General features: G+C 42.0%; 1 protein-coding gene across 4 annotated transcripts in view; it reads right to left on the bottom strand.

Moving 5' to 3' along the window:
• Positions 1-19676, bottom strand: part of Parp4 (poly(ADP-ribose) polymerase family member 4) — a 98643-nt gene extending 78967 nt beyond the window's left edge. The window contains exons 1-3 of one of the 4 annotated variants that reach the window (XM_074043662.1): positions 19352-19676; positions 11015-11114; positions 847-979 (exon numbers count right to left, since the gene is read on the bottom strand). In XM_074043662.1, the coding sequence (XP_073899763.1) occupies positions 847-978 (132 nt within the window). In that variant the 5' untranslated portion in view covers position 979; positions 11015-11114; positions 19352-19676. The remainder of the gene's footprint in view (positions 1-846; positions 980-11014; positions 11115-19351) is intronic. The other 3 variants (XR_012436285.1, XM_074043661.1, XM_074043663.1) reach the window with 3 other exon arrangements.
• Between the last annotated feature and the right edge of the window lie 823 nt (positions 19677-20499).

Below are 20499 nucleotides of genomic sequence, written 5' to 3'. Positions count from 1 at the left end.
GCCTCACATCTGTAATCGAAGGTACTTGGGAGATATAGATTGTCAGAATCAAGGCTCGAGGCCAGCCCAGGCAAAAAAAGTTAGCAGGACCCCATCTCAACCAAAAGAAAGTTGGGCATGGTGTGAGCATCTGTCATCCCAGCTATGTGGGAAGCACAAATAGGAAGATCATAGGCATAAAAGAGAGACCCTATTTAAAAATTAACTAAAGCAAAAAGAGCTGGGGGAGTGTCTCAAGTGGTAGAGAACCTGCCTCCCAAGCACGAGGACCTGAGTTCAAACCCTAATACAGTCAAAAATAAATAAATAAATAAATAAATAAATAAATAAATAAATAAAGAGGAGAAGGCGATTAGCCCAGGCCTACCATTCATCTCAAGAGATGGAAGTAGTTTCTTTTAGCCCTTAAACAAACAGGACAGGCTACACCAAAAAGACTGGTTTTCACTGCAAGTTTTCTTTCTGCTCCCAGGAGCCATACTTATAGCTATCTCTCCAGTGATGAGCAACTGATGAGTGACCACAGTATGTGTCTTACAAATGCTGCGCACCAAGACTGCTCCCCTCCAAGAACAGATCTTGTTGATGTGACAACCTTTCTATTTACATCTTGGGCTGTGCTCCAATGACAGCAGAGTCACAGGGCATGTGAGATTGTTCTGCAGCTCCCAGAGTGGGGAAAAGACCAGGCTGGACCATCTGGCCTCCTCTGCCTCTCCTAGCCATACCTGGGCAATGTCACACTGTCTCCTGCTGCCCATCTTCTCTGCTTACTCTTGTAACCATGACCCATGGTCCCAGAATGCATCACGTTAATCATAGTGTAACTGTGAGACTTGGAAATACCTGAGGATTTAATAAGAAGGAAAACTTTCCACCATTTTCCTCAATGTCAGATTGTAGCTTTTTCTTCTGCTGACGAGGTAAATATTTGACTTTCAAATAGAAGATACAATTTGCAAAGATGCCCATAGTCATCCTGAAAGAAAAAAAAGTGTCATGTCATAGTTTTTAAGGAATCTCTTTTCAGTGAATACAATTGACAGTAATTCAGAATTGCTGTACAGGTCAGTTGTGAGAAATTTGGACTTTTTTGTTTTTTAAAAGATATTGCAATCATGTTATAAATATTAAAAGTGAACACTGTTGTTACAGTTTTGGTTTTAAATGTTCCCTCAAAGGCTCACATGTTAGAGCTTTGGTTACTAACTTGTGGTACTACTGGGAGGTGATGGAACATTAGGAGGTGTGGCCTAGTGGGAGGAAGTTAGGTCACTGGCAGTGAGCCCTTCAAGAGATATTAGGACCCTGCTTCACACCCCCAAACAGACTTCCTTTTGCCATGTGCTCCAGACTGAAATATCTGAAACCACAAGCCAAAACAAACCTTTCCTCCCTTGAAGTTGCATATCTCAGGTATTCGTCACCATGACAGTGGCTGACTGACATAACTGTCCTAGTTAGCAGTACATGTGTTGTGATGCAGGGGCTAGTCAGGAAGGTAAGACACCTGATGGCTGAAAACCATGGCTTGGATACTGATAAGGAATTGCATCCTAGACTGCTGACATTAACAGAATGGCTGACTGAGCTGCAGTCCCTGGAGTCCAAATATAGTAACAGCTCCAGTCTGACCACTAAGGCCGCCCCACTGCCCCCAACTTGTAGGAAGAGTTGATGACACATAACCCAGAGCAAAATGGACTGGAGATGTGGCTCAAGTGGTAGAGCACCTGCCTTGCAAGTGTGAGACACTAAGTTCAAATTCCTGTCCCACAAAATGACAGGAAGTCATTTTCTTTTTTCTTTTTTGAGCTAGGGCCTCACTATGTAACTTAAGCAGGCCTGAACTTGCTTGTGCAGTTCAGGCTGGCCTTGAATTTGGAATCTTCCTACCTTAGCCTCACCTATGCTGGGATTACAGATGTATACTGCCATGCCAGTCAGTTTCTTACTTTGTACTAGGGATTGAACTCAAGGTCTTCTGCTTGCTAGGCATGTGCTGTACCACTGAGTGCTAAGCCACATACCCAGTCATTTTGCTTTTAGTTTGTTTTTCAGATAGGGTCTCTTGATAACTTTGCTTGGGTTAGCCTCAGAGCAGAATCCTCCTACCTACCTCTCCCAGGATTGCAGAAGTGCATCACCATGCCTGCCTTGTTGGTTGAAATGGGGTCTCGCTAACTTTTTGTCTGGGCTTGGTAGACCTTCACCCTGTGAAAATGCCTTCCCCAGGCCATTTTTTAATCTGGGGGTGGTAACTCGGGGTAACAAGGTACTCCTACCACACAAGGTTACTTTGAAAGATCACAATAATAATCTGTCTTCATAGGAGATTGTGTGCTCGGGAGTGCCCAACACTGTGTGGACTACAGGGAAAAAGGGCGACCTCAAAATCACTAAAATAGATAAGCTGGTGCCACGATGCCATCTTTAGCATCATGCTGCCTGAATTGCATACATACTACTTACCGCTGCATTCTTTTGCTCATTACTATAGTTACTCTAGCTTGGTTAGGAATCACAGTAGTCAGCCATTATACCCTCTGCCATGAAAGGAGATGCCAGGGCAATGCCAATAGCAATACTACCAATGGTATTAACCTCATGTGCAAGAAATTTACTAATCACACTTTGTGTATCCTGGATCATTGGCTCCAGTGATGCTAGTTCTACAACCATCATTAAACCCACTAAATACTTTCATAATGAAACCCTACCCACACACAACCCTAACCCTACACTTAATTCCTCAGTTTTCTTGGTCCCATGGAAATACTTAGACATACAGCCATTTTTAAAGTATAGGCCTCCTATTGGGTGCTGTATACACATTGCTATGCGAGAGGAAAGTGGGTGGCTCCATCTTACTGCAATGATTACTTTGAAACCAAGGATTTGTTCCATTTCCACCTTATGGGCAGAAAGCTGTTTCCATCATCCAGTCATGTTAAATCAAGTCCTGCAGCAAGTGTTGAAAGTGTTTTAGGGCGGAATGCCACTACTGAATCAGCCATTTACACTACATATGTAGCAGATATTAAACTTAACACCATAATGTGGAAATCTCCAACTTATCATATATTCAATGTCACCAAGGGATCCAGTTCTTACACTGAGATTACCTTAGAGGAGGAACCTGTCTACACTTGTGATGATGCTATACAGACATCATTCCCTCAAATCTTCCTTTCCCCATTGATCAAACAAGAATTTGGAACTGAGGATTATTATGCAGATGAGTAGGGTGAGGAGAGGGATGAAGGAAGTGGTACTCCAAATACCCCAAGTACTTCAAATACTACACATAGTACTTCCACAGCATTACCACAGGATATATTTAGAAAACTTATACCAAATTTTGCTCCCACAGAAGGCAGGAACACTTCGTATCTAGATTATCCCAATAAGCCATATTGTGATATATGCCCAGAAGCAGCTATGAATAAGAGTATCCCATGGTTCACGCAGGAAAATGATACCAGGATAGTAGTGTGTGTTGCTAACTTTCCAAATTTACCATATTATGGAGACTTACACTATTATGATGGCAGTTCTTATGTTAGCACACCCAAGGTGACTAACCTGTCCTTCCCACATATTCCAGCATGGATGGACATACTCTCATTGGGTGTACACCATTGGAGATTCCCAATTATTTTGACTGAATTACTACCACAACCATTTCCACCAACAGACCCTTCTTTTGCAGCTCAAATACCGACCAATTACGGAGACAGACTACACCAGCAGAAAGGAATAAAGAAATACACTAAACAGGAATTGGTATTACAGACCACTATTATTGTGTCTGGGGATTTCTTACATTGGTAAACACTACAGTGGATTTACCAAGGCCAGAAGAGGTATCCAAACATAATGCATCTCTACAGAGTGCTCATCCCAAATTGGGTAATGATACCACAGGAGTAGCCATAATGTCATTCCTGTGTGCATAAAATTTTTCATACCAAGACCTTTCCAATGATACCGCACTCCACCAGATAAAATGGAATTCTACCACTGATCCTGATGCAAATGTAACAAAACTTACAATGTCTCTGGCATCAGCTTATCCAAACCTATATTCTCCATTAGCTGAAATAGACCTTGGCATCAAAACAGCCTATAAATTTTATAACAGAACAGAAGATGGTAATATTACTGAAAGTGTGGCCAGTTTTAATTTTTCATTACCTATTTTTCTGAATAAGACTTTCCATGTCACCTTCTTTAACCATACAGGGCAACCTACAGTCACTGGTACTGCACCCAGAACAGTGTTCTCTCACTTTGCAGGAAAAATTAATTTAATAGTGTATGCCATAATGAATAAGACACAGTTTTCAAATATACATAGAATAGGCACAATCCCAGGCAATTTAGATTATGATATTCCAACATACATACATGAAGCTCAATATAAACCTAGACAAGCCCTATCATACAAATCTAACATAGCTGAATAACCTATCCCACTAGACTGAGTAACACCAGCTACTAAAACTATGATGCTTAATGCTCAAAAGTTAAATGGCTACCAGGATCAATTAGGGCTATGACAAATTGGACAAACATTACATACTATGAGATCAGCAGTTACATGGCACCTAATTACACCTTAGATGGCTTGATAACCTCTAACCAAGTCAAGGGATCTGCTTGCTCAAGACCTTTATTTCATGTTAAACCTATATATAAAACAGCATGGACCAAACAACCATACATTATGGTGGTGGTCCAATGCAGGGATGCGCATGCAGGAACTAACTAAAATACACCATTTTGGTGTACCATATGCATTCTCCTTCCTATTACCATGGAAAGGAAGATGGCACAGAGTGGACTTTGTAGCCCACAAACCCAGATGGAGAAATGATACATCCAGTGCAACACCAACGGAAGGAATACCAGTTTCTATGCCTGGATATGATTGGGACATGATATACTATTTAGAAGCTTCATTTAAAAAATGTTGGATAAAAGACTTCTCAGATGCACCATGTGTATTATATAGAGGATGCTGGAATGAGACCCTTAAATTTTACTCCATGCATTATAAGCCGGAGATTCTCTTCACACCAAGGATATCAGAAAATACTTCTGATACACATAGGCACATCATTTGGAGAGAACCCCCAGTGATTTTTGCCATTGACTTACACCTCTTGAAGAATATTGCCTAACCCCAGGATAAGAGATCTTCGCTCACACTAAATCTCAATAATATGGTGCCTAAGGAAATGAAATGTAAATGGTTAAAACTACCTACATTTTCATATGGCCTAAGTCCACTGAAAAGGAAGCCCTTACAGTTCTTTTTTTTTTTTTTTCATTTTTCTTTTATTATTCATATGTGCATACAAGGCTTGGTTTATTTCTCCCCCCTGCCCCCACCCCCTCCCTTACCACCCACTCCACCCCCTCCCGCTCCCCCCCTCAATACCCAGCAGAAACTATTTTGCCCTTATCTCTAATTTTGTTGTAGAGAGAGTATAAGCAATAATAGGAAGGAACAAGGGGTTTTGCTGGTTGAGATAAGGATAGCTATACAGGGCATTGACTCACATTGATTTCCTGTGTGTGGGTGTTACCTTCTAGGTTAATTCTTTTTAATCTAACCTTTTCTCTAGTTCCTGGTCTCCTTTTCCTATTGGCCTCAGTTGCTTTAAGGTATCTGCTTTAGTTTCTCTGCATTAAGGGCAACAAATGCTAGCTAGTTTTTTAGGTGTCTTACCTATCCTCACCCCTCCCTTGTGTGCTCTCGCTTTTATCATGTGCTCATAGTCCAATCCCCTTGTTGTGTTTGCCCTTGATCTAATGTCCACATATGAGGGAGAACATATGATTTTTGGTCTTTTGAGCCAGGCTAACCTCACTCAGAATGATGTTCTCCAATTCCATCCATTTACCAGCGAATGATAACATTTCATTCTTCTTCATGGCTGCATAAAATTCCATTGTGTATAGATACCACATTTTCTTAATCCATTCGTCAGTGCTGGGGCATCTTGGCTGTTACCATAACTTGGCTATTGTGAATAGTGCCGCAATAAACATGGATGTGCAGGTGCCTCTGGAGTAACAGTCTTTTGGGTATATCCCCGAGTGGTATTGCTGGATCAAATGGTAGATCCATGTCTAGCTTTTTAAGTAGCCTCCAAATTTTTTTCCAGAGTGGTTGTACTAGTCTACATTCCCACCAACAGTGTAAGAGGGTTCCTTTTTCCCCGCATCCTCGCCAACACCTGTTGTTGGTGGTGTTGCTGATGATGGCTATTCTAACAGGGGTGAGGTGGAATCTTAGTGTGGTTTTAATTGGCATTTCCTTTATTGCTAGAGATGGTGAGCATTTTTTCATGTGTTTTCTGGCCATTTGAATTTCTTCTTTTGAGAAAGTTATGTTTAGTTCACGTGCCCATTTCTTTATTGGTTCATTAGTTTTGGGAGAATTTAGTTTTTTAAGTTCCCTGTATATTCTGGTTATCAGTCCTTTGTCTGATGTATAGTTGGCAAATATTTTCTCCCACTCTGTGGGTGTTCTCTTCAGTTTAGAGACCATTTCTTTTGATGAACAGAAGCTTTTTAGTTTTATGAGGTCCCATTTATCTATGCTATCTCTTAGTTGCTGTGCTGCTGGGGTTTCATTGAGAAAGTTCTTACCTATACCTACTAACTCCAGAGTATTTCCTACTCTTTCTTGTATCAACTTAAGAGTTTGGGGTCTGATATGAAGATCCTTGATCCATTTTGAGTTAATCTTGGTATAGGGTGATATACATGGATCTAGTTTCAGTTTTTTGCAGACTGCTAACCAGTTTTCCCAGCAGTTTTTGTTGAAGAGGCTGCTATTTCTCCATCGTATATTTTTAGCTCCTTTGTCAAAGATAAGTTGCTTATAGTTGTGTGGCTTCATATCTGGATCCTCTATTCTGTTCCACTGGTCTTCATGTCTGTTTTTGTGCCAGTACCATGCTGTTTTTATTATTATTGCTTTGTAATATAGTTTGAAGTCAGGTATTGTGATACCTCCTGCATTGTTCTTTTGACTGAGTATTGCCTTGGCTATTCGTGGCCTCTTGTTTTTCCATATAAATTTAACAGTAGATTTTTCAATCTCTTTGATGAATGTCATTGGAATTTTGATGGGAATTGCATCAAACATGTAGATTACTTTTGGGAGTATAGACATTTTTACTATGTTGATTCTACCAATCCATGAGCATGGGAGATCTCTCCACTTTCTATAGTCTTCCTCAATCTCTTTCTTCAGAAGTGTATAGTTTTCCTTGTAGAGGTCTTTCACATCTTTTGTTAGGTTTACACCTAGGTATTTGATTTTTTTGAGGCTATTGTAAATGGAATTGTTTTCATACATTCTTTTTCCGTTTGCTCATTGTTAGTGTATAGAAATGCTAATGATTTTTCTATGTTGATTTTATATCCTGCTACCTTGCTATAGCTATTGATGATGTCTAGAAGCTTCTGAGTAGAGTTTTTTGGGTCTTTAAGGTATAGGATCATGTCGTCTGCAAATAGGGATATTTTGACAGTTTCTTTACCTATTTGTATTCCTTTTATTCCTTCTTCTTGCCTAATTGCTCTGGCTAGGAATTCCAGTACTATGTTGAATAGGAGTGGAGATAGTGGGCATCCTTGTCTGGTTCCTGATTTTAGAGGGAATGGTTTTAATTTTTCTCCATTAAGTATAATGCTGGCTGTAGGTTTGTCATATATAGCTTTTATAATGTTGAGGAACTTTCCTTCTATTCCTAGTTTTCTTAGAGCTTTTATCATGAAATGATGTTGGATCTTATCAAAGGCTTTTTCTGCATCTATTGAGATGATCAAGTGGTTTTTGTCTTTGCTTCTGTTAATGTGGTTTATTACGTTTATTGATTTTCGTATGTTGAACCACCCCTGCATCCCTGGGATGAAGCCTACCTGGTCGTGGTGAATAATCTTTTTGATGTGTTGCTGAATTTGATTTGCCATTATTTTGTTGAGGATTTTTGCATCAATGTTCATTAAGGAGATTGGCCTATAGTTCTCCTTTTTGGAGGTGTCTTTGCCTGGTTTTGGGATAAGTGTAATAGTGGCTTCATAAAATGTGTTTGGCAGTTTTCCTTCCCTTTCTATTTCATGGAACAGTTTAAGGAGGGTTGGTATCAGTTCTTCTTTAAAGGTCTGATAGAATTCAGCAGAGAATCCATCAGGTCCTGGACTTTTCTTTTTGGGGAGACTCTTGATTGCTGCTTCAATTTCATTTTGTGTTATAGGTCTATTCAGGTGATTAATTTCCTCTTGGTTCAGTTTTGGATGATCATATGTATCTAGAAATCTGTCCATTTCTTTTAGATTTTCAAATTTATTTGAATATAGGTTCTCAAAGTAGTCTCTGATGATTTCCTGGACTTCCATGGTGTTTGTTGTTATCTCCCCTTTTGCATTCCTGATTCTGCTAATTTGGGTTTTTCTCTCCTCATTTTAGTCAGGTTTGCCAGGGGTCTATCGATCTTGTTTATTTTTTCAAAGAACCAACTTTTTGTTTCATTAATTCTTTGTATGGTTTTTTTGGTTTCTATTTCGTTGATTTCAGCTCTTACTTTTATTATTGGTGCTGCCTGCCTTTTCATGGCTAAGTTGGGTGTCACTTTGTGTGTGGAGGATCCTTTGCAGAATCTTTTGTAATGGTGGCTTTGTGGTCACATATTGTTTTAGTTTCTGCTTATCATGGAAGACTTTTATTGCTCCATCTATTTTGAATGATAGCTTTGCTGGGTAGAGTATCCTGGGGTTGAAGTTATTTTCATTCAGTGCCCGGAAGATCTCACCCCACGCTCTTCTTGCTTTTAATGTTTCTGTTGAGAAGTCTGCTGTGATTTTGATGGGTTTACCTTTGTATGTTACTTGTTTTTTCTCTCTTGCAGCCTTCAATATTCTTTCCTTAGTTTCTGAACTTGTTGTTTTAATGATGATATGTCGTGGAGTAGTTCTATTTTGATCTGGTCTGTTTGGTGTCCTGGAGGCCTCTTGCATTTGTATGGGAATATCTTTCTCTAGATTTGGGAAATTTTCCGTTATTATTTTGTTGAATATATTACGCATTCCCTTCGCTTGCACCTCTTCTCCTTCTTCGATGCCCATGATTCTCAAGTTTGGTCTTTTGATGGAGTCGGTGAGTTCCTGCATTTTCTTTTCACAGGTCTTGAGTTGTTTAATTAGTAGTTCTTCAGTTTTTCTTTTAATTACCATTTCATCTTCAAGTTCTGAGATTCTGTCTTCTGTTTGTTCTATTCGGCTGGATTGGCCTTCCGTTTTGTTTTGCAGTTCTGTTTCGTTCTTTTTTCTGAGGTTTTCCATATCCTGGCTGTTTTCTTCTTTATTGTTGTCTATTTTTGTCCTGAGTTCATTTATCCATTTATTCATTGTGTTCTCTCTTTCACTTTGGTGTTTATACAGTGCTTCTATGGTTTCCTTTATTTCTTCTTTTGCTTTTTCAAATTCTCTATTTTTATTGTCTTGGAATTTCTTGAGTGTCTCCTGTACATTTTGGTTGACCCTATCCAGTATCATCTCTATAAAATTCTCATTGAGTACTTGTAGTATGTCTTCTTTTAAATTATTCTTGTAGGCTTCATTGGGTCCTTTGGCATAGTTTATCTTCATTTTGTTGGAGTCTGGCTCTGAGTTTCTGTTCTCTTCATTCCCCTCTGGTTCCTGTACTAATTTTTTGCTGTGGGGAAACTGGTTTCCTTGTTTTTTCTGTCTTCCTGTCATTGTCCTTGGTGTTGTTACTGTCCCTGTACTGTGTGTAATTAAGTATTTTCTAGCTTGTAATAATAACAATGGTAATATTGAGAATGGAAGAGTGAGCTGAGATGGAAAGCAAGAAGTTAAAGAAAAGGGGAAAACAAATATACAGACAAGAGGGAGAAAGCAGAACAAGGTATCAGACAAGAGAGTTTCAAAGGTATAAACAGGGAGTGTTAGTGTACTAATCGACAGTAAGCTGAACAGACAATAGAGTGACAGAGAGAGGATTGAAAATCAAAGATAAAAAAAATAAAAAATAAGTATATGAAAGTAATATCTATTTATAAAAATGAATTAAAATAAAATGGAAAATAGAAAATTAAAAAAAACAAAAAAAACCAAAAAACCAAAAAACTTCCAAGTTTATATGCAATGCAATTTCAGTCTTAATAATTTGGATGTCCGTCTCAATCTCCAGTCCTGGAGTTGGTGCCTCAGATGTTGTTCTGTAGTTGTCTCATCAAAGGGGATGCATAAAGTAGAACAAAAGTACACTCACACACACACACAGAAGAAAAAAAAAAAAGCCCCACCAAGTGTCCCCAGTTCAAATGCAATACAGTTTCAGTAAGTTTTTTGGCTTGCAGGTGTAATTCGGTTGTTCTCTCATCAAAGGTAGGGAGAAAAAGAAAAAAAAAGCGTCTGGAGGTAGTTCTGAGAGTGGTATCTGCAACTGTGGCTTGCCTGCCTGCTGCTCTCAGCCTGTAGCTGGCAGCGTTATTTATGCAGATCTCTGGGGTGAGCTTAGCACTCACCTGGTCCCACAGGCTTTGTTTGCTCAGAGTTCTCCTGTGCGGGGGAGGGGGGCCTCTGCTACAGGCTTTTCCCTTTCCAAGCACTGGGAAAGGTGACACTGCCCCGCGCGTTGTCAGGCCTGCGTGTTTATTTACAGTTCACGTGGGAAGTGGGTCTTCCCTCCTCTCACAAGGGTCCCCGCTCCTGGTTGCTGGCGCGCCCCGCTCCCGCCAGAGGCTCTCCGGCCCACCCGGCTCGTTTATTTACAGTCCCGGGAAGGAGTCCCTTCCCCCAATCTTCAGCGTTCAGGGCACCCCACCCTCTTTCCAGCGTGTCTTAACTGTTCTTATTGCTTAGTACTCAGTTTCTCTTTTTTTCCCGGGTGGAGGTCAGTCTGTCCAGGGGGCTATGCTGCTCTGGCCCAGGCTTGTCTGTGGGGGAACCGCGGTACCGCGAAGCTCACCTGGTCCGCGTCTTCCCAAGCCGTATGGGCGCCGGCCACTGGTGTCCCGGGGGCCTCCTCGGTTCTCCGTTTAACGTGAAGTGGAGATTCTCTGCGCCGGCTGGAGATGTGGAGGAGTCAAAGTTATGCCTTTTCTTGGTGATTATGCCTGCAAAGTGTGTCTCCAGCGTCTCTCCAAGATTTCACTATAGGAGGGTTGCTTTCTGCTTCCTACCTCTAGCCGCCATCTTGGAACTCGCCCCCCTTACAGTTCTTATGGCAAGGGTCATCACAACTGTGGTAGCAACTGTGGTAACAACAACCTTAACAGCACCACTTTTCCTAGCCCTGGATGACCTGAAACAGGTTACAAAACACCAGGCTGAGGCAATAGAGGCCTTGTCAAGAGGTCTGAGTCAATTAACACAAATAGTTCACCACTTGCAACTAGAAATAGAGTCCATCAAGAATGCTCAGCTTCAATATAACAAATTGGCAGCAGGAAGATTTCAGTGGCTTGAAGAAGAATTAATCCTGCAGGAACATGAAATAGAATTCCTTAAGGCCCAACAATCCTTAGATGCCATGATAGATGAAATTAGGATATTGTTCCAAACAGGTCAAGGAAGGGAAACAACATGTTTTAAAACTATATTAGATGACAGATACCACTCAAGTTGTGTAGATGGATATTGTGAACTACATCTCTTACAAATTTTCTTAGACAATGCAGTCAAAGCCCACTACACAACGACAGTCCCAAGAAAGTTAGGAGATAAATTTGTTAACACCACAATCCACACTTTTAGTAGTGGACGATAAATCAATTAATACTACATACTTTTATCCAAGAGACAGGGCAATACCTATCACACAAAACATATATATTATACCAGAACCCATGTTGCATACTATACATGAATTGGACTTAGTAATAACACCTGTTAGAGATACAGCCACTTCTCTAGGGAACAATATATTTTTAGTATGCTTAGGTGATAATCACACCATACAGTATTGGTACAGAAATATGTCAATGATTGATAATGAGGCTCAGGACAAAACTCATGATACCCTTGTTGACAGCACCCAAGAAAAACCAGAAGGATGTATTATCCTAGAAAATGCATACAAAATCAATGTCACCTTCAGACAACAGCCAAATCCAATTTTCAATAGTACTACTTATTCAAGACAGGTTTGGGATAGGAGAGTAGTATCCACACAACATTATTTCTCATTTTCACAAGCAGCAGCTCCAGATGCCTTAGCAAGAGAAGAAGCAATGGCAAAAGAAGCCAATAGACAATTAAATATTATGAAGGATTTCATACATGAAAATGCAAAACAATTTGCAACCATGAATGATGCAGTACATAAGGAATTTAAACACATGGATAAACAATTACTAGAAATAAAGAAAGCAGTGTATTTAGCTGAGATAGATACAATGGCATCCATCCACTATAGATATAGACCCTCTCACAGCTCAGCAGGAGATGTGTTAACAAGACTTGTGAAATTTGACATTTCTTGCATCACCTCTTGGAACCCCTTTAGGTGGTTAAGAGATTTACGGCATTATGCAATGCTCATACTTATATTGATAATAGCAATAAAACCACTTTCCCTATATTGCAGGCATTCTCAAAAGAAAAGTGCTGATTTGGCAATTTGGAAACTAGTTGCCCACAACAATGCACAGCTTTCAAGCCCATGATTACAAATATATGAATAATGGGAGGAAATGGAACCCCCAAACCCTTGGAGGAAACTATTTTAAAGAAATGACTTGGAACCACCTCTTTCACACATACGCAATGCATACAGATGCTCATTTGATTGTTAATAGGATGTTAAGGTTATATACTACTGATTGTAGATTTTGTAAGGCTAGATTTGCAATATGTAATGGCTGGCAAAGGCAAGATACATACAGAGAATTTCTAAAACACATCTTAAAACATGATCTAAACCCTCACAACACTATGGACGCAAGCGTCGCTATCAAGCGGTAGGCACCCTTCTTAGATACCGGATAAGTATACACATCTCACAACGAGTACACACATATCCTTCAATTTGGGGCTATGTGCTCCATAACCAACCTGAAACACTCTTGCAATTGATAGAATCCAAATATTACTCTGTTGAACCAACAATGGATAACCCCATAGTCATCTAACCATCACTGGAGGACATTACTATCCATGCAATTTTTAAACCAATCTTGATACATGCACTTAAACAATACCTTGCATTCCTTAATTGGAAAGAACACTTTGACACATATAGAAGAAACAAAGCCACAGAGTTAAATATCCTTTATAAAAGTGATATAGAATGGATTTTTTGTTCATATTACAGGATTGAACATCCAATAGGACAATACCACAGGCACCCAGGAAACAATACACTTGATGCTTATACCAGAAATAAGTCTTATAGTCTTAGGCATAACATTTTCTATCACATACACACTCCTCTTATTCTTATTCCTAACCTTGAGGCTCTTTACTATTGATGGATATAGATTTTATAAGCTTTGATAAGTAATGCTGAATGAATTCTTCTTCACTCTACTTTTCTTCTATCTAGTGGTACTAACATGGGGACATTTGGCAGGCTTACATACCTCAAGACACACAGGCCCATCACACTTTTCACCATCATGCTTACAGTATACTCCATTCACTACTCATGTAATCCTCCACATACCAAAACAAACACAAATAGTCAGGCCCATGTCCCACACTCCTGTAGATACACAACAAATAATCACACAAGAGACACCATCAACTCCTTCTGGACAACGAAAACCTTCAACATCTCAAGAACCAGAAGAAGCCCTCCCTGACCACCCATCATATGTGATCCGATGGGCAGCACATTGATTCAGTGGAGCTAGGACCCACCTTTAATTCACCTTCAAAGTGTGTCATCATTTCCAATGTGGGTACCCTATGCTACTCAGCACTTGGAACCTTCATCGACGGACACGAGGCAATTTTCAGACTCAACAATGGACCTCCACAACCCCAATCAGATGTAGGAGCAGGCACCAGTGCAAGAATCATTAACAATCAACTGAAGGCTGTGGACTTTGAGGATGACATAATACTACAGTGGAAACCTGGACATTGGTTCAACTTGGCAAAAGACAGCATCAGCTTGCAGACTGGGGGGTGGCATTTATACCATTTCCCCATCAACACAATGGACTGCATGGACATACTTACAAGAATGCGCTGCAGAGGAGATTCACCCACATCCACCAACTACAGGATTTCTCACCTTCTTCATTGTTTCCCACTTCTGCCCAGTGATGACACTCGTCCATTTCCACATGTATGACAGACTGGGCATGTGTCACTACTGGACAAATAAATGCTATGCAGCATGCTATACAGGACATTGGCATCCCATTGGTTGGGAAAAGGCCTTTTATTGCAGCTTTCGCATGGACATGAAAGGGGAATTGTTCCCATTCATGATGCTACTTAACTCTTCCAGTTTACCATGAAACTCGTCCACAAGGCCCTATGCTGAAGACTAGGACCTCAAGGACTCGGGGGGGGGGGGGGGAGGGGGGGGGCTGTGGCTAACACATATAAGATTGCTGTTGTATTGATTGATTGTATTGTGTTAAAATATGAAAAACTGCTGCAATAAGAATTATTAGCTAGTGAGTGTTAGGACTAAGAAACCAAGCCAGAGAATGACAGGCCGATATGCAAATGAGCCAACCCCAAGGTGGTTATACCGATAACACCAACTATGAGGTCACTACCAAGCATAAAAACCCAAACCTCACTACCACTCATCTCTTGTCTCCTGAATGTTGGAGACTGTGCTGTCGGAGCCCGTCCCAAAGCTCTGATGTAGAGGCAGACACCACTTGAGAGCGCACCCCTTCTCCTGATGACTGAGTGGCCATGGGGATTCCCCAGAGCTCGGCTGGACTCCCCTCATTGGCTGAGAAAATGTTGCACAGTGAGTGAGGCTTGGGGAAGGCCTGAGTAAATTCCTGGCTGGCTATGGTAACATAGGACAGGACGTTAGGATCTGTGTGAGAGCGCTGTGTGGATTTGTTTGAATAAAACCCTGTTCTCTGCAGTAAGAGTCTCCTGAGGACTGCTTACCCGTCCTTGATTGAACCATAAGTGCTCGTGACAGCCTTGAACCTCCTGATCTCTGCCTCCTGAGTAGCTAGGCACCTGGCTTAGAATTTTTCTAAATTAGATTATACTCATGATGCACAACTTGCAAATTTATTAAAAAATCATTGAATTGTACAATTAAGAGAAGTGAATTGAATGGTATGTAAATTATATCTCAGTAAAGTTGTTTTTGAAAAGCATCTGTGGTCCCTGTTAGGTAGCACTTAACCATCAGTGATGGATGAGACAGGATAGATGAGGAGACAGGGAATTTATATTATTTTATAGCTATTAAAAGGGCCAGATTCAGACATTGAAACTAAAAAGTAAAAAACAAAACAAAAACCTAAAAATCCAGAGTAGCTGGCTACTTCCTCCCATCTCTTTTCAGATATTACATTATAAGAACAGGGTGGTCTGTATCCACCTTTCTCTTTGATATTGTAACAAGCTCCCAGGCTCCTTGGATGGGTGGACAATGTCTAGAAATCTGACTTTCTAAAAGAATCTCTGACTTTCCAGAAGAAGCTACTCCTGGCTCTGAGAGACAAAGCTGCCAAAATGACAGAATCTTCAGAGACAACTGTTCAGAAAAACAGTTTAAGAGGACACAATCGCCAAGCAGTCTGTGTCTCCCAACTTCTTAGAGGTACAAGTGGTGTTCAGCCACTTCAAAAGAACTGCACACAGCAGGGGACTTCTCCAGATCTATATAAAGTCAATTATGCCAGACCTGTAAAAGTAACCAAAGCCGAGAGATTTTTAAAAAGGGGCCAAAGGGGCTCTTACACACGTGCTCTAATATTTAAGCCTTCTAGGTGTCTGGCAAAAGGCAAATTCGTATCTTTGGTCAAGACCTTCTGTTTAAGCAAAAGTGATGTGGCAGTTTCCACTAACTCTAGATCTGTCCTTTTAACAGTACTGAGCTGTTGATACGCTCTCTTATATTCTACTTTCAGTGGTACCTTACTTCTGCTTAGGGCCACTGTGAGTCTTCTTTCTGTACAGAACAGACTCCTATTGATGTTTACCCTCTAATTGGACTGACATATGCTCCTGGTACAACTGGCTCCTAATGTAGATATTACCCCAATCAGTCCTTAACTGCCCACTACAGTGCAGTCCAAACAGAGGGCCATGCAAGGGTTAAAAATAGCTATAGGTATAGACACCTATAGGAAAAATAACCAACAGATTCTGGTCGTCACTTTTAAAAATAAAAATTCAAATTCTTTTTCCTTCCTGCTATACCTGACAGAGGCCCTTCTGATTCTCTTATTAGTGTTCACATTTGGGTCATGCCTCTTAAACTAGCTAATCAGATTTGTCTTTTCCAGAATGAAGGCCTTCAGAATTCAAATTGTGATGCAACAGGGTTGTCAATCTTTGAAGGGGAATAAGATTCCCATGAACAAAGATTCAGACAGTGGACGTCATTAAGTTCCCAGGGACAGGAGTAGGAGGGGACAATATTCCTGATAGGGTCTGCAGCCCCTTGTCAGCTCAAAGTAGATACTGAAGACAGTTCGCTTCCCCCTTCAACAACCCTCCCCCCAAAAAGAATTTTTTGGAATATTTTCCCCAAGGGGGAAGTTGAGGCAGGTTAGAATTAGAGAAATTTTGGGACTAAGACCCCTCCCTGACTCACTGTAAGAGCTTCATTTTAATTACAATAAGTTAGAAAGAACAGGAACTTTTTCTCTCATGGGTGGGGCACGTGAGAATTCACACAGGTGTATATAGGAGTCCGCCCAGCTCCTCCTCCTGGCTCAAAGGTCAATGAAGCTAGGTAAGGACATATATTCTCTCCCCGCCTCCAAGTTTAAGGTGGTATAAAAACAACCTAAAATAAACCTCACTTTGGCTCAGGGACTGCCAGTCCTCACCTGGCCCAGGGGTCACCTCTGTCCCTCTCCACTCATTGATTATTGGATGGGAATCATCTGGTTCCTCCCTTCCCATAGGTTATCATAGACTTTAAAAGCACCTGAAGAACAGATGCACTTGGGTTGCCTCCAGATTCCATCTTTACCCACGATGCTCGCTTTTGTAGTTACCTTTCCCCAACCTTTAATTCTATTTACACCCATATGTCCTGCCACGGATTCTTCCCTGAACAAAGAATTTGGAAGTCTTCTGATCACAGACTCCACCCTAAGGACAACAAATGTATATCTAATTTTATAGCCAGTTTTGCTTATCTCTGTCATATTTCTTTAGAATAGATGGCCAGAAGTGGCATCACTGAATCAAGAGTATAAAACTTCTTAGTCTTTTAACAAATTGTGGTAGCTGGGCGCTGGTGGTTCATACTTGTAATCCTGGCTAATCAGGAGGCAGAGATCAGGAGGACTGAGGTTCAAGGAAAACCCATCACAAGAAAAGGGCTGGTAGAATGGGTCAAGGTGTAGGCCCTGAGTTCAAACTCCAGGACCACACAAAAAAAAGTGATAGAATGCGTAACAGGTGCTTAAAAGCTGCTTTTGCAGGAAAGCACTGACTCTTTACTTGAGCCCACACATTAGCTGAAGGCAGGATAGAAGCAGGCATCCCAGCCTAGCACAAGTGTCTTTGCTCTGGTCATTCTCCCCTGTAGTCACTTTGCCATCACCTTGGAATCCAGGAAAGGCAGGAGTGATAAGTAACATCTTCACCACAGGAGGATACTACCCCCAAGAAAAAAAACAACAGAGTCCTGGTACAGACCACCCTTCAAGCAAAAATCAACAATGCCATGTTTATTCTGTCCAGATTGCTCCCTAACAAGGACCAGGCCACACCTGTCATCATGACTATTAAATAATTATGCATACCATTCACCCCCTGCCCAATTCTTTCTCTAATGGGGTGAGTGGCTAGAGGGGACATGTGAAACCCCTGGGGTTGGGTGTGTGGCCTATGCCTTGAGTCCAGATCACTTTTTTTTTTGTTATTGTTTTGTAGTACTGGGGTTTGAACTCAGGGGCTACACCTTGAGCCACTCCACTGGTCCTTTTTTTGTGATGGGTTTTTTCAAGGTAGGGTCTTGCTAACTATTTGCCTTGGCTGGCTTCGAACTGGAATCCTCCTGAGTAGTTAGAATTACAGGCGTAAGCCACAAGCTCCCGGCCAGATCAGTTTTGATAGGCAGTAAGCATTCAGTAAATACTTACTTATCAAAAACTCTTTCAAGTATGAATTAAAGTCCAGGATTATAGAAAAGCCTTCTGACATTTGCTTAGTTGGATTCAAATTTTATTAACCCCTCCTAAAAAGCAATGGCACTATTTGGTTCCACAAAGGACCTGATAAGTGCTTACTAAGTAAACAATCAAGTCAAATGTAATCAATGAATCTGCACAGGCACATATTCAGAGTGACTTTCTCCCTTATCATGATACTACACTTGTAATACTGTTGCATAGTCATTAAGCAACCCAGAATAGAAAGGGAAGCTGAGATCTACCCACATGATCTCCTGGAGCCTCCCAAGAATTATTTTACTGATCTGCAGGTTTGTAATGGGGGGGCGTCCCAGGAATTAGGATTCTTGCAGGAAACACCATGCTGGGCTGGGAATGGCCCTGAGCCAGGGAAAAGACTCCCCCCCCCCCCAAGGGACAGAAGGATAGCTCCCAGTTACACAATGGGGACCTAGCCAAATCTGTATATGCATAGTTCCTGGTTTTTATCTCATCTTTTCTAAATTGTAACACTGCTATGGGCAAGGCAGAATACGAGTTTCTCTGTCCCCAGTTTTGGCCAAAATAGTAAATAGATTCATTTTTATATATATCTATCGTGTTCCCACAGGAAATCAGATTACATTTCCTCATTAATCACCAAACCACTCAACTTTTGCACAAGTTTCCTTCCAAACCCAACTTTCACACAGAAGACAGGCCGTTTCGCATAATAGACACAGGGACTCTGCCATCTGCTGGGATCTCTTTTCCCCCAGCACCCCAGGGGTCCAGAGACCCTCCCCCCACCCCTACTCCAGAGCGCGCCCCTCCCCCACCATCTGACGTCACCAAGCCGGCTCGCTGGGCACAGGGGCCCCTGAGGACACCAACTGACCTCCCATCACCCAGACAGGCTTCAAGGGACAGCTGAGCAGCGCTGCCCCGGAGGCCTAGGAGCCAGGACTGAGGGGCCCCAGGGAGGACGCGACAGGGCTGGGCGAGGCTGGGACCTACCACCCCCGGCGCCAACGCACCTGTCAGGAGACTCGGCCACCCCGGGCGCCCTGGCTCCTGCGCGCTGTCTGCTCCCGCGTCCCGATTGCCCGCGCTCGGATCTGCGCGCTTCCGGACTCCGGGCGATCAGGGCTCCTGCGCTGACTTCGGGGCGCGGCCGCGCGCAGGCCCGGGGGAGCTCGGGGCCTCCGCCCTCACCGCCACCGACCCGCGGAGCGAGCGCCCCTTAGCGGGCACAGTCACCTGCACCGCCGGGGGAGCGGGGATCGGACCCGATCAGCGCCACCGGTCAGGTCTTCAGTTTCACCTTTCAGACAGGATTCTGCCAGGAGGGATAAATCCAAAGTTGTTTCGGGGAGGTGGTGAGTGTACCGACTGGGGTGGAAGGGGGGAGTTCCTAGGGGTGGGAACTAAACTAATTTTGGGACCGGAAACTGGAGGTTTGGAATCAGGGAAACAGGAGAAGATGAATTTAGGACTGGGGAGGTAGGTCAGAGGTAGAGAAACCGGAGTTTTGGATCCCCAGGCTCAAACTCGTGGGCGTCCACATGCCCAGTCCAGCCACTCGCCCCTATATGCTAAATAAAGAGACATGAGAAAGGAGATTGATTACACTGCTGGGGACATACTGTGGGAAGAGGCAGAGTAAACACGCAGCCTACCTTCAGGGTACAGATGTGAGCGTTAGCTTTAAATAGGCAAAGAACTAGGGCTGGGGACAAAAGGTGTGCATTACCATGCACAGACCCAGTCACAGATGTGGCGGTTCTCTCAGTCCTTGATATTTGAGAGTTCCAGAGACTTTGTTATGGCTGTCATCACTTGAGGAGTGAATTCTGCTCCAGGGTGGATGCAGCCTCAGCATTATAGGTAATTGTCCTCATTTGGAGGGGTGGTCTATCCTGCAAGGCTCCACTGTTCCTTAGGGGTAGTTTTAGTTGCTTTGTCAAAAAGATGTTATCAGTCATTCCTATCCTTCCTTGAGTCCAAGGTGGCTGCGGGAGAATATGGCTCAGAGCAAAGGACAATAGGTACAAAATGGAGACTGAGATACCAAGCTTTTGTCCTGTCATTAGTTAATTTTTGGGCCTAAGTATAGAGTCATTGCTTTTCAGCAAAAGTAGTTTATGCACCTCTTACAGCAGAGCTCTTGCCTAGCATGTACAAG

This window comes from Castor canadensis, chromosome 10, assembly GCF_047511655.1.
Source record: "Castor canadensis chromosome 10, mCasCan1.hap1v2, whole genome shotgun sequence".
NCBI classification, from domain to species: domain Eukaryota; kingdom Metazoa; phylum Chordata; class Mammalia; order Rodentia; family Castoridae; genus Castor; species Castor canadensis.
Note: the sequence above shows the minus strand (reverse complement) of the source record. Positions and strands in the feature narration are given on the sequence as shown.